The sequence below is a fragment of the Rhineura floridana genome, chromosome 13 (assembly GCF_030035675.1).
Source record: "Rhineura floridana isolate rRhiFlo1 chromosome 13, rRhiFlo1.hap2, whole genome shotgun sequence".
Lineage (NCBI taxonomy): Eukaryota > Metazoa > Chordata > Lepidosauria > Squamata > Rhineuridae > Rhineura > Rhineura floridana.
The window spans coordinates 709535-730426 of record NC_084492.1 but is presented as its reverse complement, the minus strand read 5'-3'; the positions used below and the strand labels follow the sequence as shown (position 1 = coordinate 730426).

Here is a 20892-nt window from a genome sequence, read left to right as displayed (position 1 = left end):
GCCCTCGCCTTGGGTCATCCTGGAGGGCCCAGGAGAGCTGCCTGACCCATCCTGTGGCCCACGAAAGGGTTTCAGTCAGGCAAAAGCCTGGCGGGCTGAGGCCAGAGACCTTCACCTTGTCTCCTTGCAGAGATGGATTGTAGCCAGTGAGGGAAATGCATGTTCACACTACCTAGAAGCTTCTCCATCTCTTGACTCCCTTTTTTTTTCCAGCACTGGCACCAATGATGCCCGTGGAAACTGGGGATTACTGGATCAAGTAGCAGCTCTCCAGTGGGTTCAGGAAAACATTGCACTTTTTGGAGGAGATCCCAGCTCTGTCACCATATTTGGAGAATCTGCAGGAGGAGTTAGTGTTGGTGCTCAGGTAAATTATACAGCGATTGCAAAGGGGGAGGGCAGAAGGAAAACCAAGGTGTAGAGTACTCGGAGTGATTTGTAGTAGAACTGGCTTCCAGTTGTTTAAGAATACCATCAACAAAATGACTCCTCCTTCCTAAATTATATCGGTGAAATTAAGAAAGTTTGGGGAGACTAGGATTTTTGTGTGGAAGGACTTTAAGGTCTGTTCAGTTGTAGTACTCAGAATTCAGGGCTCAGAATTCTGAATTTAGCACAAGGCTCCAGGTGCTGGATCTCAGGACCTCAGTAAAAAACAAAATAGATCGCGGCTGAAGTCTGCTCATCGCTTCTCTAAACCATCTGCAGAATTATAATTCTGAAGATTCCTTAGGATAGGATAGGAAAGGTAATCAGTCCGCATGGGGGACCTCTTGGCAATTCCTCCACCCTCAAAACCTCAGGGATGGTGGCAGCCCCTAAACTGTTGAACTTGTTCCCCACAGAGGTTTGTCTGACACCACTATATTATTTTTGGTGAAAGCTGAAGACACACCTCTTTATATCTTGGCCTTTGACACTCGAGGGACACGTTTTCAGGACCTACCCTATCCCTGTGATTATAATTTGTTATAGAACATCCTCCTTGCATGCAAAAGATTCAAAGTTCAGTCCCGGGCATCTCCAGGTAGGGATGGGAGAGAACCCAGTCTGGAACCCTGGAGAGCCACTGCCGGTCAGTGTAGACAACACTGAGCTAGATGGACCCTAGTGATCTGACTCAGCATAAGGCCACATCCTATGTTCTTAATACTGAATTTTACACTGCTGTAACCTGCCCTGGGACTTCAGGACAACTGGCGAGCAGTAAATAAATAAAATAATAATAAAAAATAAACTAAATTAAAGGTAGCTCGAAGTCAAACGCCTTCCCAGACCAGGGTGAGAAAAAAAGAGACAAACTTGCTACAGCATCCTGAAGTGGGACCTGAAAGGGTGCACCAGCCACACCAGCCAGAGCAAGTTGCAGGATCCCAAAGGCACTGCCAGGTTTGGGGATGAGCTAGGTGAGGTGCCTCATCCCCCTCCCCATTTTTCATGGGCGGCTGGGCTGTTCTTCTCCTTCTGGCTTGCCACCGATGCTTTTCTCCCCGAGTCCTCACCATCGCTGTACTAAGAAACACAATATGGTCCTCAGTGGCATTGGCTGGCAGAGCAGGCAACTCTACCTGCCAGGCCCCTGACTCCCAATTTTATTTGAACCAGTTTCCCCAAAGTGAGAGCGTGGCAGTGTGGACTCAGTGAATCAGATGCTGTCTTTGGGATTGCAAATAAGGGATCACCTCTATGTCTCACTGCTCTGGTGCCATCATTGGTCCCACAACTCCAAAGGTGGCATCTGATTTGCCCAGCTAGGTGCCACTTCCTCAGTGATGGGGAGCTGAAGGCTGGCCTCCCCGTGCAGGGCTTTGCCTCCTGACATGCCACATCTCTGGTTCCATTCCTTCCCTCCCCTGCCCCCTTGCCAGCTTGTGAGATCCCTGCCTCCAGTAAACGCAAGTGGCTCAAGGGGCCTTGCCTCATTGTTGCGAGTCATGAAAGGACAGTGGCTTCTATGGCATTTCTGGGACCAATTGAAAGTGCTGATGCTAACTTTAATGCTGTAAACATCTTGGGGTCAGGCTACTTGAAGGATTGCCTCCTCCCAAATATATCTACCCAGACCTTAAGGCAGGGAAACTCTGGCCTGCAAGACTAATCTGGCTCAGCAGGCCTCTTGATCCAACCCTCAGCACTCTCCCAGGCCAGGCCTCTCGACTGAGGCCCAGAGGAACCTATGAAGTTGCCTGGTAGCTTAACACTGAGATGTTGCAGGGTTTGTCCACACCTGTTTAATGTCAATTTGAAGCCATTTGCATTCCTTTAAGTAGTACTGTGTGCATGATGTCTCTTTCAAACTGCTCCTATCCCACTGCTTTTTATCGGTAAACATATTTTCCCAGTCCGGGGATAATCTGATAAGTGTTAATCAGCTCATTGCTGGACCCTGTACATTTACATATGGCAGTCAGGTTAGAAGTGCACAGGATGCACAGAACAGAGCAGCCAGAGTGAAACCACGATGGATCAAGATGGAGGACAATTTCGTGCTGTGTGCATCATTTTTAGCTGAAGGCCTCTTGTAATTTTGTGAGCATTTCACCTACTGCCAGAGAAGGGCTTCTAATAAGAGGTTGATATGAAGCTACTAGATAGCCAAAACAAAACCTAAAAGCAAGAACAACATATGTGTGCTAAGCTGACACTATGTGAAAGGGCACTGTTTGGGAAATCACTGCTGTACTCATTATATTCCTCTGCCAGATGATTTATTATAACTCATGGTCTACATATTGTGGGGTGCCACCTACAATTATTTAAATTCAATTATTGGATAATTCCACCCTCCTGAACCAAGGGATGTATTTATGCTTTAGAAAAATAGCTTTTTCTTGTGGGAGGGGAATTGCCATTGGATTACTTTTTCTTCTTTTCTTGCTGATATCTGCTCTGCCCCTATGCAAGCATTGCCAATGTAACTTTCAGTTATTGTTTTATTCTGTCCCATCATTAAATGAATGCATCATGATTTTTCATTACAAAATCTAATTCTTGAGAACTTTATACCTTTAATAAACTGGTGTATTCGTTTCAGTGATAATTTGGAGTTTCTGGTTTTGAGTAATAGACTGTAGTAGATTCCTGCCTTATTCCACTGAGTTGCTGCTAAGCAAACAGAACCAGGGAGATGAACCTCCATGGAAGGTTGATGCCTAAGGCCAGAGTTTGGCATGTTATGCATGGGACCTCATTGGATCCACTAACTGACATCTAGAACCCAATTCACAATACATTTTGAAAACTGTGATGCCCATGCAAAGCCCACAAGCAGGACCCGAGCACAAGAGCATCACTCTCCCCTCTTGCAGCTTCCAACAACTAGTTTTCAGAAGCTTAATGCCTCTGATTATGTTGGCAGAACACAGCCATCATGGCTAGTAGCCATTGATAGCTTTAGCCTCCATGAATTTGTCTAATCCTATTTTAATAAGAACATTCTGGACTGGGTAGCCTGACCACTGTTGTCCACGCACTGGTAACCTCCAGGCTGGAGTACTGTAATGCACTGTATGTGGGGCTGCCCTTGAGGTTGGTCCAGAAGCTGCAGCTGCTGCAAAAGGCAGCTGTGCGACTGCTCACTGGGGCAGGGTATTGCCAACATGTCATCCCCGTCTGCTGAAATAAGGTCAAAGGGCTGGTTTTGGTGTATAAAACCCTATACTGGGCCAAGTGCAAGGTTAAGAACATAAGAACATAAGAAGAGCCTGCTGGATCAGGCCAGTGGCCCATCTAGTCCAGCATCCTGTTCTCACAGTGGCCAACCAGGTGCCTGGGGGAAGGTTCTAGTTTTGGTGTACAAAGCCCTATACAGCTTGGGACCAGGATACCTGAAAGACCATCTTACCTCTTATATATCCAGCCGATCACTGTGCTCTGCAGGTGAGGGCCTCCTGCAGATAGCATCTTATCAGGAGGTTCGTTCTGCACAATATAGGAAACAGAACTTTAGTGTGGCGGCACCTACCCTGTGGAATTCCCTCCCCTTAAATATTAGGCAGGCGCCATCTCTGATCTTTTTGGTGCCTATTGAAGACTCCTCTTTCAACAAGCCTTTTAAGTTGAGACCTATCCCAGTCTGCGTCTGTGTTAGAATTGCTTTTAATATGTTTTCTTTAATAATATGTTTTTAACCCTTTTTGAAAAAAAGATGTTTTTAAAGCTTTAAAAAAATGTTTCTAGCGTTTTGTTTTAATGCATTTTAAGGTCTTTTTATGATGTTTTAAAGTGTTTTTAGCGTTTCTGTTTGCCGCCCTGGGCTCTGCTGGGAGGAAGGGTGGGATATAAATCAAATAATAAATAAATAAATATACATCTTGGGACCAGGATACCTGAAAGATAGTCTTATCCAGTCAAATACTATGCTCTGCATGTGAGAGCCTCCTGCAGATCCCATCTCATCAGGAGGTCTGTTCTGCACAACATAGGAAGCAGGCCTTTAGTGTGGTGGCATAAATAAATAAATAAAGTATATATTGAATATAAAAGTATTAAAACACATAATTGATCTTTAATGTCCAATTTTCTTGCCCCATTTTCTTTGCTGCAGATCTTATCACCCTTATCAAAAGGCTTATTTCACAGAGCAATATCAGAGAGTGGAGTAGCTCAGCTTCCAGGACTCTTCATTAGCCACCCAGAAGTCATTGCTCAAGTAAGTCTGATGCTGTTGCACATCGAGACAAGAGTCTGAAGAACAATACTCAGATAGAGAAGACCCACTGGAAATAGTGGACCTGGTCTAGGAAAACAAGTTTGCGGATTTGATTTCAAAAACAAAGAGAGAGGGATAAACACAAGCATCAGAGCATAGGCAGATTTCTGTAGGTAGATCAGGCCCAAGGTTCATGTAGTGCAGCATCCTGTATTCACAGTGGCCAGTTAGATGCCTCTGGGAAGCAGACCTACAGGAGGACTAAGCAGGGAGGGGCTGTTTGGTGCCATTCTGGTCCCTGCCTTATCTGCTTTCCCAACCAGCCAGCAGAAGGAATGTGTTTTGACTGCATAAGTCTGAAAATTGTTCTTTCCGGTCTGATTGCTGCCTACCTGCAGTTAAGAGGTTCTAGTGGCTGATTGCAGTGTGTGGCATTGTTTGATTGCTGGCTGAGTGGGTATCACTGGGGTATGGGTGCGGGGCAGAGCCTGCCTTATTATAAAGACAGACTCTGCCGTGGGTTGTCCCCAAAGGGCATGACACTTAAAGGGCTGTAACCCTTTGAATCACTATTTCAGTGTGGGGCAGATGTGCACACGTCCACGCATAACAATCTGGTCATCAAACATAATGAATCTTTCTTTATTCAGAATGCTTACATCCCACTGAATAACCCCAAGATGGTCTCAAAGTAGCTTACAAAAGATTTGCACAGTACAATGCAGTCACATTCAAAAAGATGTGAACATATAATTAAACATATCATTGTGCCATTCCTTAGCACATGAATAGCTGCACCTCTTTGCATCCAGGAAAGCAGTCTCCTCATCACTCTGCACACTAAAGGTAAAGGTATCCCCGCACTTGTAGTGCGAGTCGTTCCCGACTCTTAGGGTGATGTCTTGCGACGTTTACTAGGCAGACCATATATATGGGGTGAGATTGCCAGTTCCATCCATGGCCTTTCTTTATCCCCCAGCATATGCCGGGTACTCATTTTACCAACTACGGATGGATGGAAGGCTGAGTGGACCTCGACCCCTTTTACTGGAGATTCGACTTCCTCCTTTTGTTGGAATCGAACTCCGTCCGTGAGCAGAGCTTCGGCTGCGTTACCACCGCTTACCACTCTGCGCCACGGAGGATCTTACTCTGCACACTACTGATGACTAATTATTACTGTGACCCACAACTTGTGATCTGGGCCTACTTGTGGCTCCTCTCACTAGGAACAGCATACAGAGGAAGGACAGAGAAAGGCCATTCTGGGGGCAGCCTCCCTGGCTATGTAACTACTGCACTGAGAGGGAAACTGGTCAAAATGGTGTTTTTTTAATGTAAGCTTTTAGAAAACAACTTTATCAAGTTTTTACACAGCTAGGTTTAACTGCTGTTTAAAATTTGCTATTGTATTGTTTCCCAGGGCTCTTTGGGGATAGAAATGTTAAAATAAACAAAAAGAGTATAATGTAATTGTATTATTGTGATCTTCCCTGTGCTCCCTTTGGAGAAGAAGGGTGGGTTATACATTGAAAATAATAATGAATAAACAACAATAATGATGTGACAATACGCACACTGTGATTGGTGGGGGGAGGGAATTTCAAAATGATGGTGTTATGTTGCAATTTTTTTCAACAACGTGACACCCATATTGGCTCTGTGGCCCATCATATATGCCTGAAAGACATTGAACTTCCTTGTCCATGAAGACAGGGGTCTTGTCTCAGGATGGCAACCCCGAGATCAGTGATGGCCTCAGGTTCTGTAGTTCTTCACACAAGCCCATGGATATGCTGGGCTGTTGTGACTGTTCCTAATGGCTGCCTCTCTTTTAATCTGTATGTTATTGTGTGTGTTTTTTCATCTTAAACACCTGAAGAAAGTTGCAAATGTCTCTGGCTGTGAGGCCAGCAGTTCTGCAGTGGTGCATTGCTTAAGGAGCAAAGCAGAAGAAGAACTGAGAGTGCTGAATGCCAACTTGATTCTGGTAAGTTAGAGCTGTGGATGTGGGTCCTAAAACTAACAGTGAATTCAAGATAATGTGTTCTGATCAGTTCTGTGTTTGTTCCACAGTGTTTGTTTAGCGTGGGGGCTACAAAACTGTTGCAATTTTCCTGGGTGAAAAAAATTTAAAACGTGATGAAGCTATTGATTTATTTATGTCCAAGTCCTTTCCCTCCTGCTCACTCATAAACATTGTACACATCTGTTCACCCATAAGATGGATTCCTTCCAACTCTACTATTTTATGTTCCTATGGAACATTTTGCATGCAGACATACTTCATATTATCCATACCAGGTTTTTTGCACATCATGAGATAATCTGTAGCCTTCAGGATCTTCTGCAACTACAAGGTCAGTGGAGACTTACAGGTCTTCATGGGATATTTACACATATATGCAACCTGAGCATAAGACTGAGAGGTTCTCAGCATTCCCCATTAGGCTTCTAGGGGAATCTTCCAAGCCATAGCTCCTGTCAGCTTCCAGCTTCACCTCAGACTAATCCAAAAACTACCTCCTGCTCCAGTCAGGTGAGGTGGGGGGAGGCTGCCCATGGCAACACATCTTCTCTTGGCCAAGTCTTTGACATGTTAATGGGCCCACTTGATAGTCTTGACTCGATGTATTAGCTACAAAATTAGAGGCAAAAAAAACCCCAAAGACATCCTCAACCTCCCCCCCAATCCTAGAATCATCATCATCATCAGTAACAACAGTATAATTAAGGGCACTTACAGTGGGCTAGGAAGTTGAAATATTTCCTTCTCCATTGAAAGCGCATGGCCCACCAGCCTTCTGAAGTGTGAGACACACGAGGTGGGAATGGGCTGAAAAGGTGATGAGGGACGAGGCTTTGCATTGCTTCATACCAGAATCAATGATGCCAAATAGTAGGGAAAGTAGAATAATGTAGGGGTGGTGGACAGATTAAGATGCTCCACCCCCCGAGACTAATGGAATCCACTGGATTCCTGAATGCCCTGGGGGAGTTCCCAGTAGATAGAGCAGGTGACCCTGTTGAAGCTCTTGTCACACTATGGAACAGCGAGGCGCGCCGGGCTCTTGACACGGGTGCCCCCAAGTGCCCTCTCCGGCATTGTGGAGCCTGGTTTGCACCTTGGTACACCAGAGAGCTAAGGGCAATGAAACAGGCTGGATGACGGCTAGAGCGCAAGTGGTGAAAGACGTGCTGTGAGGCACGAGTAAAACATCATAAACATGCCTACTGTGTGGCGGTGAGCGTGGCGAAGAAGGCCCACTTCTCTGCCTCCATCGCATCCTCAGGTAGCTGTCCGGTGGAGCTTTTCCATATTGTCAGGGGTCTGTTGCCATCAACTCCACAAAATGGAGTCTTAGACCCTTTGGAGGTCCACTGTGAATTGTTTGCAAGGCACTTTGAGGGTAAAGTTGCTCACCACTGTAGCAGTCTTGGTGCCCCATCCCCATCTACTGTAGTCCCCAATGAGGTGTCCAGTGCAACGTCTGCTGCAACTTCTTGGGAACGGTTTCAGTTGATGCGGCCTGATGACGTAGACAAGGTGCTTGCGATGAGGCGGCCAGCAACGTGTCCTCTAGACCCTTGCCCTTCTTAGCTTATTAAAGCTTGCCGAGGGGTTTGACCGAGTGTATCCAGGGTGTGGTCAATCCATTGTGGCAGGAGGGAGTGGTTCCAGCTGCCCTGAAAGAGGAGGTGATCCGACCGCTCCTGGAAAAGCCCACCCTGGACCCATTGGTCTGCGACAATTACTGACCTGTCACAAATACCCCCTTTTTAGGGAAGGTGATCGAGAGGGTTGTGGTGCAGCAATTGCAAGTACTCTTGGATGAAACAGATTATCTTGACCCGTTCCAGTCTGGGTTCAGGCCTGGTTATGGGACTGAATCGGCCTTGGTCGCCCAGATGGATGACCTTTATTGGGAGAAGGACAGGGGGAATGCGACCCTGTTACTCCTACTTGATCTCTTTGCGGCTTTTGATACCATTGACCATGGTATCCTTCTAGGCAGACTCGGTGAGATGGGTATCGGAGGCACTGTTTTACAGTGGTTCCAATCCTATCTTTAGGGTTGTTTTCAGATAATAGAGTTGGGTGGTGGTCTTTTGGCCCCTTGGCAGTTGTGTTGTGGGGTGCCAGAGGGTACCATCTTGTTCCCCATGCTGTTTAGTATGCTGATGATACCCAGCTCTATTTCTCTGTAACATCTGAATCGGGAGAGGCCATGCAAGCCCTGGACCAGTGCCTGGACTTGGTGGTGGGCTGGATGAGGGCCAATAAACTGACTCTGAATCCTAGCAATGACGGAGGCACTGTGGGTTGGTGGTTCCCGAGTTCAGATAATTGGTCTGTTGCCTGCTTTGGATGGTGTCGTACTCCCTCTGAAAGAGCAGGTCCATAGTCTGGGGGTGCTCCTAGATCCATCTTTGTCGCTAGATGCCCAGGTGACCTCAGTGGCTAGGAATATCTTTTACAAGCTTCGGCTTGTAAGACAGCTGTGGCCGTTTCTGGACCGGGATAGCCTGACCACTATTGTCCATGCACTGGTAACCTTGACACACCCACCTAAAAGCATTGGAGGAAAGCATCTGCAACCACTAGGGAACCAGAGTGGAGACTTTTTTCCTCCCCTTTTTGTATTCTGGACTAGGATAGCCTGACCACTGTTGTCCATGCACTGGTAACCTCCAGGCTGGATTACTGTAATGCGTTTTATGTGGGGCTGCCCTTGAGGTTGGTCCAGAAGCTGCAGCTGGTGCAAAATGTAGCTGTGCAATTGCTCACTGGGGCAGGGTATTGCCAACATGTTAACCCAGTGCTGAAAGAATTGCACTGGCTGCCCATTTGCTACCGGGCCAAGTTCAAGGTTCTGGTTTTGGTGTACAAAGCCTTATACAGCTTGGGACCAGGATACCTGAAAGACCGTCTTATCCCTTATATACCCAGTCGAGCACTGCACTGTGCAGGTGAGGGCCTCCTGCAGATACCATCTTATCAGAACACACAACACAGGAAACAGGCTTTAGTGTAGTGGCACCAACACTTTGGAATTCCCTCCCCTTAAATATTAGACAGGCACCATCTCTGTTACCTTTTCAGCGCCTATAGAAAATCTTCCTCTTTCAACAAGCCTTTTAAGTTGAGACCTTATCCCAGTCTGCTTCTGTGCTGGAATTGCTTTTTAATCTGTTTTTAAACCTTTTTTAAAAAAAAGTATGTTTTTTAACCTTTTAAAAAAAGTCTTGAAAGCTTTTTAAAAAAATGTTTTTAAAGTTTTGTTTTAATGTATATTAATGTCTGTTTTTATGTTTTAAAGTGTTTTTAGTGCTTTTGTTTGCCATCCTGGGCTCCTGCTGGGAGGAAGGGTGGGTTATAAATAAATAAATAAATAAATAATAAATAAATATACAGTATAAGAGGAAAAATGCAAATCTTCATTTTATACAGATCTTTTGCCACACAAAATACCTTGGTGGATAAGTCCAGTGTTTTAAGCGCTTCGCTGTCTATTCTGCTGATAAAGACAAATTAACCTGAGCATAGCTGACATACAAGCTTAACCAAGTAGCAACTTATCACTCTGTATCTAAACTCTGAGGCTGTGTACGCATTACATCTGGCTCCTGTGGACTTAGCATTACCCAACCCTGACAGAGATTATTATTATTATTATTATTAACTTTATTTATACCCTGCCGTTTTTCCAAATTGGAACTCACGGCGGCTTCCAGATAAAAGACACATACAATTAAAAACCTATCAAAAATAAAAGCATATAATGCATAAATGAATAAGTATAAACAGATATAATTAAAAAATGAACTGTTGTTTAAAATAGCATTAAACTGTTCCTAATAATTAAAAAACATAATCGTAAAATCAGAATAATTAAAAAATAAACTGACAAGAACAATATAACATCCTTTTGGGCCTATCCTTGGCTGCCTTCGGAATCAAAGTCTTGCTGAAATAAGAAAGTTTTTAGCTGTCGGTGAAAGGACTGCAGGGAAGGGGTCATTCCTAGGGAGGGAATTCCAAAGCCTAGGGGCCACCACCGAGAAGGCCCTATCTCGTATTCCCACTAGTGCAGATGTAAGTATTGAAAGAAGGGCCTCTCCTGAAGATGCGATCTGACAAATAGCCTGGACCCAAGCTGTATAGGGCTTTATAGGTCAGCACCAGCACTTTGAATTGTGTCTGGAAACAAACTGGCAGCCAGTGGAGCTTTTTTAATAGGGGAGTTGTATGGTCCCTGTAATCAGCCCCAGTTAACATTCTGGCTGCAGCACGTTGTACCAACTGAAGTTTCCAAGCAGTCTTCAGAGGCAGCCCCACATACAGCGCGTTACAGTAATCTAAACGGGATGTGACTAAGGCATGTGTCACCGTGGTCAAATCGGATGGGTCAAGGAACGGGCGCAGTTGGTGCACTAATCTCAAATGTGCAAAAGCCCTCCTGGCCACTGCAGAAACCTGGGAATCCAAATTTAAAGCTGAATCCAGGAGGACACCCAAACTGCGAACCTGTGTCTTCAGGGGGAGTATAACCCCATCCGGCACAGGCTGTATCCTTATTCCCTGATCTGCCTTACGACTGACCAGGAGCACCTCTGTCTTGTCTGGATTAAGCTTCAATTTGTTCACCCTCATCCAATGCACCACTGACGTCAGACACTGGTTTAAAACCAAGACAACTTCCTGGGAAGAAGGTGGAAAGGACTGGTGGCACCGAACTCCAAACGCCCGAACAACCTCTCCCAGCAGTTTCATGTAGATGTTAAATAACATCGGGGACAAAACTGAGCCCTGAGGGACTCCACAGGCCAGCTGCCAAGGAGTTGAACAGGAGTCCCCCAATACCACCTTCTGGGTTCGCCCCTCCAGGAAGGATCGGAGCCACTGCAAAACAGTGCCCCCAACTCCCATCCCAGCTAGGCGGTCCAGGAGGATACCATGGTCGATGGTATCGAAAACCGCTGAGAGGTCCAGCAGAACCAGCAGGGACACACTCCCCCTGTCCAGTTCTCTGCGTAGGTCGTCCACCAAGGCGACCAAAGCCGTCTCTGTCCCATACCCAGGCCTGAAACCAGATTGAAATGGATCTAGATACTCTGTTTCATCCAGGAATCCCTGGAGCTGAGAGGCCACCACACGCTCTATTACCTTACCCAAGAATGGAATATTGGACCTGGCAGGTAGTTATCCATGTTTAAGGGGTCCAGGGAGGGCTTTTTCAACAAAGGTCTCACAACTGCCTCCTTTAGGCGCATTGGAATTCTGCCTTGTTGTAAGGAGGCGTTGATCACTCCTTTCACCCACTCAGCCAGTCCCTCTCTGTCCTTTTTTATAAGCCAGGAAGGGCAAGGGTCCAGCAGACATGTGGTGGCTCTCACCTCTCCAAGGATCCTGTCCACATCCTCAGGCTGTACAAATTGAAAGGAATCTATCAATATTGGACAGACAGGTGCCAAAGTTATATCCCCTGAGACTGTATCAATCCTAGCGTCTAAGTCGAAGCGAATCTGAGCGACTTTATCCGCAAAATGTCATGCAAACTCTTGACAGCGGGCTGTTGAGTGGTGTATATTACCCTCTTGGTGGCCCGAATGTAAAAGACCCCTAACCACTCGAAACAGCTCTTCTGAATGACTCCCCGCAGATGCAATGGCAGCCGAGAAAAAAGATTTCTTTGCTGGCCATACTGCCACGGAGTAGGCCTTCAAATAGGCTCTAACTCGTGTTCGGTCATACTCGCTCTGAGTCTTCCGCCAGCATCGCTCTAGTCTCCATCTTATTTGCTTCATCACCGCCAGCTCCTTGGTTTGGCTCCACTACGTGAGAGGAGATGCTCAGGAGCGATCGTGTCCACCGCCCTGGCCATTTCCTCATTCCAGAGGTCAACCAGGGCTTCGACAGGATTGCCTGCCAAGGTGGCAGGAAAATCCCCAAGAGTCCTCAGGAACTTATCTGGGTACATCAGGCTCCTGGGGCGGACCATCCTAATCGGTCCCCCACCCTTGCAGAGGTTTTGAGTCCCAGTGAGTCTCATAGGTTCTCCTGAAATGCCTCATTTTGATGCAGTTCTCCTAGGACAGGTTCACTCCATCCTGAGAACTGCAGGCTTATTCGATGTGCAGTGAATTCCAGATGTGTATAATTGAAATGTTTGCCTGTCCTGTTGAGGGTGTCTTTTGGCATCAGTGTGTGGGGGCTGAATTATGGAGGAGTGTTCTGCTTCAGTTCCTGGATGATACAGGAGGAGGAGGTGCTGGGGATCAGACATGCTTTGATGAGCTGTGCATTCCAGCTGCACTCTAAGCCCTGTTTCACACTCCTAAACAACTTATATCAACATCCGTTAAATTACAATGGTTGGCTGCAGACTCTAAGAAACTCACAAGCCCCCATTGCAAGATTTTATATCACTCCTTACCTCCTAGAACACACTTGTCTGATAACTGCTGACTTTGTTAACTCAGTGGGAAACCTGTGGCTCAACACACAGCAAAAGTGCAGCTTGAGGACGTGGACAAGGTGCTTGGAATGGTGTGAGCGACCACGTCTGCTCTAGATCCTTGTCCATCTTGGCTGGTCAAGGCTAGCAGGACTGGTACCACCGGCTGGGCCAAGGAAGTGATAAATGCCTCCTTGAGTGAGGGAGTAGTCCCTGGTAGCCTCAAGGAGGCAGTAGTGAGACCTCTTTTGAAGAAACCTTCCTTAGACCCAGATAACTTGAACATTTATAGACCGGTGGCGAATGTCCCCTTTTTGGGCAAGGTTCTGGAGCGGGTGGTTGCCAGTCAGCTCCAGGTGCTCTTGGATGAGACCGATTATCTGGATCCATTTCAATCTGGTTTTAGGCCTGGTTTTGGCACTGAAACAGCCTTGGTCGCCCTGTATGATGACCTTTGTCGGGAGACGGACAGAGGGAGTGTGACTCTGTTGATTCTCCTTGATCTCTCAGCGGCGTTTGATACCATCGACCATGGTATCCTTCTGGGGAGACTCGCGGAGTTGGCAGTGGTTCCGCTCCTACTTGGCGGATCGTCGCCAGAAGGTAGTACTTGGGGAACACTGCTCGACACCTTGGACTCTCCATTGTGGAGTCCCTCAGGGGTCGGTTTTGTCCCCCATGCTTTTTAACATCTACATGCAGCTTCTGGGTGCCGTCATCAGGGGTTTTGGAGTTCGTTGCCACCAGTACGCTGATGACACGCAGCTCTATTTCTCCTTTTCATCTTCTACAGGTGAGTCTGTGGATGTGCTGAATCATTGCCTGACCGCGATAATGGACTGGATGAGAGCTAATAAACTGAGACTCAATCCAGACAAGACTGAGACACTGTTGGTGAGTGCCTTCCCTGCCCAGATGGTGGATGTTTACCCTGTTCTAGATGGGGTTACACTCCCCTTGAAGGAACAGGTTCGTAGTCTGGGAGTTCTTTTCGATCCTTCCTTGTCTCTTGAGGCGCAAGTGGCCTCGGTGGCAAGGAATGCGTTCTACCACCTTCGGTTGGTAGCCCAGCTACGCCCCTATCTGGACAGGGATGACCTCGCCTCAGTTGTTCATGCTCTGGTAACTTCTAGGTTGGATTACTGTAATGCGCTCTACGTAGGGCTGCCCTTGAAGACAGTTCGGAAGCAAAATGCAGCAGCCAGACTGCTGACGAGGACCAGCCAGTCAGCACATATAACACCTGTTCTGGCCCATTTGCACTGGCTACCTATTTGTTTCCGAGCCAGATTCAAGGTGCTGGTTTTGACCTATAAAGCCTTACACGGCGTAGAACCGCAATATCTTGTGGAACGCCTCTCCCGCTATGAACCTACCCGGTCACTTCGCTCAGCATCTAAGGCCCTCCTCCGGGTACCAACCCATTGAGAAGCCCGGAGGACAGTTACTTGATCTACGGCCTTTTCTGTAGTGGCCCCCAAACTGTGGAACAGCCTCCCCGAAGAAGTACGCCTGGTGCCTACGCTTCTATCTTTTCGGCGCCAGGTTAAAACCTGGCTATGCTCCCAGGCATTTTAAGCCTTTATGTTATAATTTTATATTCTTTATTTTTTTTCTTTTCTTTTGTTGCTGCTTGTGTTTATTGTTTGTTAGCTGATTTTACTGTGATATCTTGTATTTTAACTGTTTTGTACACCGCTCAGAGAGCCACTCGCTATGGGTGGTCTATAAATGAAACAAACAAACAAACAAACAAACAAACAAACAAACAAACAAACAAACAAACAAACAAACAAACAAACAAACAAATAAACAAACAAATCAATCAATCAATCAATCAATAAAAAGGTTAGCAAAGCCCAGTAAACTTCCCTTTCGGGATTCAGGAGGAGTAAACAAAGTGTTTAGAAAGATCCTGCCAGCGATAGTAGAGAGACCAGACAGAGAGCAGACATTACCTGCGGTAAAGATTTCCAGCATAAACGGAGAAAGCAAGGAAGACGTTCTTGTGAGCGTTGAGGAGGAAAGTTTCCTAAGACTCCATGACTGACGATGAGGTCTGTTTTATGGAACTGAGGAATATTTTGAAGATTTCAGATTTTATAGTTGCTGTCAAAAAAGACACTTGTTTTTAAAGGTGTTTTTAAAGCAATTTTTTATTGTTTTAATTTTATATATATATATATATATTAGCTGTCTTTCCTTTTTAATTTTTTTGCCTTTTCCCTGCTGATCTGGGTATTCTGTTGTGCTTTTATTTCATTTTATTCTTTTTTATTGGAGGCCTCATTATTTTATTATTTATTATTGTTATTGTCATCTGATTCCAGCATCTGCCCCCTTTAAAGCTCCAAGGTGCAAATCACCTCTTCCAGGCTCACCTGAAATTTGTTAATAAATGCAGAGGCAGGGCTTCCGACAGAGCTCTCAGTTGCTCAGGCACCTCGGAAAAGCTTTATGCTGATTTAGCTAAAAAGAAGCAGATTAGAAAGGGAAAAGTGGTGCATACAAGGAGGAATTATAAGGAGTTGAGGCTCTCTCCTAAATGTCTCCAAGACTCTGCTAAAGCTCAAGTAACTGCTCAGGCTAAAATAACAAACTTTTTCCCCAGGATGGAGGCCCTGATAGAGAAACCACCAGACCAGTTAAATAGCCCTGAAGCAGGTGAACAAACCCCGAATCAACTTTTGAACACTGTATTCAGGACTGCAGACCAGAAACAATGTTTCGATAACTCTGGGCATGGGGCAGACCTATCTCAATAGGTCCCCCTCTATCTCAATACCCCCTCTTTACTTTTGGGGAATGTATAAAAGATGCAAGTTCACCCCCCCCCATTTTTATGACTTAAAGGAACAGCCTACATTACAGACTGATGAAGAATTCTTACAGTCCTCACAATTGGCTTCAAAGTGTTCTCATGATTCATTATGATTTGATATTATGGGGGCACACAATATGCTATGTGCAAATTCACTCCAGATTATCCTGAGAAACATTGCAGATATTAAGCAACAAATTGTAGAATTTAAACAATTTTATGCTCATCCTATGGAATTGGTCAATGAAACCTCTGTACACCTGACCCAGGCTGCTTTCTCTGCTACTTCACTAAAGGGTGATGATACTAGAAGTTGCAATTTACATAGACCTATGGGAACCAGGAATGAGATTTGTACTCAAATTGAGCTCCCAGATGTCCCGTCCAGAATTACTGAACAAAGGAACGAGAGATTTAAGGGGTCCACTGAATTAAGGACAGAAAAGGATACTGATATTTCCAGGAGCAGAGGGGGGAAAGGGAGGAGGCTCAAGAGTGTCAGGGGTGAAAACAAACCTCAACCTAGGCAGGGAGTGACCAAAAAATCAATTAAGGGGGAAAAGAAGAAAAATTCCCACAGCACTAAGTTTAATTTTAAGAGATTGTTCAATCTACTTGCAAGTCAAGAAAATGAAAAAAGGTGCAAGCAAAAAAAGTTAAACAGTCTCAAAATATCCAAGGCAAGGGGGCCAGTTTCTGGTGCCTCCCCTCTCTAACCCCCCTGTAGTAGAGGACTCTAACCCTCAGGCTGCAATGAGTGATCTCCTGTCTCTTGAGCCAGACTGTCTGAAATTACCAGCTAAAGTCCTGCTCCTATCTAAGAGCCAAGTTATAAATGGGACTCCTGCTAATGATAATTTATCTCTCTCAACAGCCTCAACAATGGTACTCTTAAGACTCCAGTTAGTGTTCTGCAACTTCCCTAGTCAACACAGAATGGGAAGAAACTTCATTTTATACAGATACTTTATGACATAGGAGTCGCTTATTTATCCATTCTAGATATAAAGGAAGTTGAGTATCTGTTCTTTCATTTCTCTAAGTTTGGATTAAAAGTAACTTTTACTAGAACCTCCATTGTAGATGCTATCCTTAGATGCAGGAAGGTCTTTGGAAAATATGGAATACAGGTGAACAGACACTTCTATAATACCTCAGATCAAAGAATCATGTGTCTCTTATTATAATGCCAGCATGGATTTTTCACATTCTGCAATGTTAAATGGAAAATACCCCCGCATGCCATTCTGATGCTTCCCATAAGCTCATTTCAAAACAAAACCTTACAAAACTTATAGTTCTGAACTCAGAAACGCTTGCTTAACAACCCTGTCAATTTTCATGGCGATACACAAAACAGTCAGAGAGAATCGAGAGTTCAAAGTCTAAAAAGAGAGAGAAAAACTTCAGAGCCCTTTTGGACTTTTTTCTGCCAGAGTTCTCATACTCTGTTGAAATTCATTAAAAATCAGCCATGTTCACAGAGTACCTGTAATCCTAATACTGACCTTGCCCCATACTCTGACCTTCATCTACTACAGTTTAAAAGTTAAAAAAATGCCTGGTTGATTTTTAATTAATTTAAGAAATTTCAGCTGGAAGCCGGGCATGCTCAGTAAGGACCAACTGTCAGTGTTCTAAAAGCCTCACAGCTGCTGGGGTTAGTTAATAAGAGGGCCACACCCACACCAGACTTGATTTCACTTGAGACAGTCATGGCTTCCCTCAAAGAATCCTGGGAAGTGTAGTTTGTGAAGGGTGCTGAGAGGAGACTCCTATTCGCCTGAGAGAATGGTTAACAGTCAGCCACTCTGATTAAAGGTCTGTGAGAGAAACAGGGCATCTCCTAGCAACTCTCAGCACCCTTCACTAACTACACTTCCCAGGATTCTTTGAGAGAAGCCATGATTGGCTTTGAGCCATGGCTTTGAGAGAAGCCATGATAAATTCTTTTAAATTGTTTTTAAAAGATGTGTTTTTAAATTTGTATATTTGTTTTTAATGTTTTTAGTTATTGTAAACCGCCCAGAGAGCTTCGGTTATGGGGTGGTATATAAATACACTAAATAAATAGATAAATAAATAATGATTGTCCAAAGTGTAATAGAGGCCTGGTGTGGATGTGGCCAGGGACAGCTTTGTTTTAAATTTGGGTGGGAGGTAGGGTTGCCAGGTTCAGGGCCTGAGACTGATCCTGTATCTTTAGTAGAAGAGAAAGTCAGCCAAGTGCAGGTGCTCTTGCAACATTGTAATGGGAAAAACCACAAGGTAGAATTCTCCCCACAGCACAACTTTGAAAGATACAGAAGACCTCTTGGTTGGCAGGCCCAGCCTGGTCAATTTTACCTATCCTAATCATGATTGCATAGGAGTATATCCGATTCAACTCAATAATCATGCAAATGATCAGACCTACCTTTCCCCTCCTTCCCTGTTCCTCTCCCTTCCTCCTCCCCTGCCCTCTTACTTCTTCCTCCTCCCCTGCCCACTTCAGCCCTCCGTCCCTCCCCCCCAGTCAATTTTACCTATCCTAAGCATGATTGCACGGGAGTAAATCCCACTGAACTCAATAAACATGCAAATGATCACATCTGTCCTTCTCCCCTCCCCCTCCTGCCTGCTCCCATCTCAGTCTTCCCCTCTGCCTTTCCACCCCTCCCTCCTCCCCCTCCTCCCTTCCCCATCCCCTGTGGTCAGTTTCACCAATCTTAAGCATGATTGCCGTGTGTGTGTGTGTGTGTGTGTGTGTGTGTAAATCCCACTTAACTCAATAAGCATGCAAATGATCAACCCATTTTCAGCAAACTTGCGCAGGATCCCATTTCTTACCTCCCGGATTAAAAAGCAAGGAAATTCACTAATACACAAAAAACCTTGCGGTTTAAGAATGTACCTATAGCCCACAGATATTTCAACCAAACTTTAAAAAGCAGGGAAATTGGGCAGCTATAGTGAATGCACCAGGGGAGCAGGAGACCTGACCTCCTCTCTGAGATATTGTACTGCCCTACAAAGTTGTCAAAATGCAAACGCAATTTGGGTTGGTCTTTCACAGACCAATCCACTTCCTGTGTAGCGTGGAAGGCTCAGAGGCACATGTTACCAAATTCTTCCAAGCTACACAGCAAGTGGATTGGACTGTGAAAGACCAACCCAAATTGCGTTTGCATTTTGACAACTTTGTAGGGCAGTACAATATCTCAGAGAGGAGGCCAGGTCTCCTGCTCCCCTGGTGCATTCACTATAGCTGCCCAATTTCCCTGCTTTTTAAAGTTTGGTTGAAATATCTGTGGGCTATAGGTACATTCTTAAACCGCAAGGTTTTTTGCATATTAGTGAATCAGAGTACAGTGCCCATTATGAGAAAACATTTTTTGCCTTCAAATTGTCCTACTGAGGAGCTGTTGGACTTGAAGGAGGTCGTATTAGTTCGTGGTAACCTTTACCCTCAAATGAATTTATAGATCTGAGATGACGTTGTAAGAACTATGGGCCTGACCTCTATCAGTCCTACGAAATCTAAAGCTGGCAAACCCCCTTGTAATGACTTTTTGCTGGTGATAGTAGAAGAATCCCCACCAAGAAACCTAAATGAGAGAGACCACTCCACAGCAAGGAGTGAAAAACACTCTTCCTCTGAACAAGACTTGACCTCCTTAATACCAGAAGAAGAAGCACTAATTACTACATTTTATTCACTTCCAGTTGAGGAGCAACAGTTTATTATTGCTAGGCTACAAAAACTGTTAAATAGGTTAGTCTATAACGATACTTGTCAGAACTTTCACCCAGAGTCTACTAAGGTTTTAATCCCAAATCTAAAAGACCATCGAGCTTTTACTTTTAATCCTTCCAAGGAAAATGTCGTTAACAAACACCCCGTAATGACATCATCTATTCAGGAGAAATCTCGAGTCATCCCCCAATCTCCTCTTCTGTAAAAGAATTGGATTTAATCCAGTTGGGCCACTTTCAAAACAAGGTTCAAAACGTCATAGCAGAAATCAATTTATTATCCCAACCTTCTGTACCATCCTTGAGGAATAAGGTTACTCCCCAGTCAGAAGCACAAACTGTATCCCATGAGGCCTCAAACTGTATAGTTGTGGAGGAACTTCTGATAGAATTAGACCCTTCAGGTGAACCCCTCCTGTTTCCACATGATCAGGGCCCTTTAAACTATGGGAGTCACAGAAGCAAGGGCAAAGGAGTTTGTTATTGAGGAACTTTGATTCCCAGATCTTTTTGTGACCTGCTTAAAGAGGAAGGCCAGTGTTGACTACCCACTGTCCCACATTCCAGTGGTGTCATACCTATTAAGGTCCTGTCATGGAATGTAGCAGGATGACTCTCTAAGCTAGCAGATGAAAACGTCAAGACTTCTGTGCCCAATTTAAAATTCTTTTTATTCAAGAAACCTGGGTTGCTTTCCTCTCTCCCTGGGTATGCTGTCCGAGCAATAAAACCAGACAGTAGAGGACAGTTGTGAGGTGGTCTGGCAACTATAATTTCGGTCAATTATATTCCAAATATTACACAGATTGATCTGGGTTCTAGTAGTAATATCTTAACTATCCAAATTGTCTGGCCTTTGGGTTTAAAAGTTTTCCTGATAAATGTGTATTGTCCTCTTCAGAATTCAAAGAATGAGGGTATTTCAGTTTGTAGTAATCTAGATCAGGTTCTTTCCTCTTTATATCAGTCAAATATTGGTCCTTTAATTTTCATGTCGGGAGACATGAATGCCAGGATAGGATTGAATAATTTTAAAATAGGGGAGAAACTGGGGCTGACACTGGAAGACCTGACTCCTTTGTCTATTAGGAACTCAAAAGACTAGCTATCAACACAGCTGGCCAATCTCTTTTTGGGCTTGTCTTCAAGTTCCATCTCTATATATGTAATGGGACAGATACAAGCCCAGAATCAGAGTTATTCACGTATATTGGACCAAGGGGTAA

At 44.9% G+C, this 20892-nt stretch overlaps 1 protein-coding gene across 2 annotated transcripts in view; it reads left to right on the top strand.

The window, feature by feature from the left end:
* Positions 1–20892, top strand: part of LOC133369167 (fatty acyl-CoA hydrolase precursor, medium chain-like) — a 101184-nt gene that overhangs the window by 37797 nt on the left and 42495 nt on the right. For both annotated transcript variants that reach the window (XM_061594138.1, XM_061594139.1), the window contains 3 exons: positions 214–367; positions 4547–4651; positions 6534–6641. In XM_061594138.1, coding sequence (XP_061450122.1) covers positions 214–367; positions 4547–4651; positions 6534–6641 — 367 coding nt within the window. The remainder of the gene's footprint in view (positions 1–213; positions 368–4546; positions 4652–6533; positions 6642–20892) is intronic.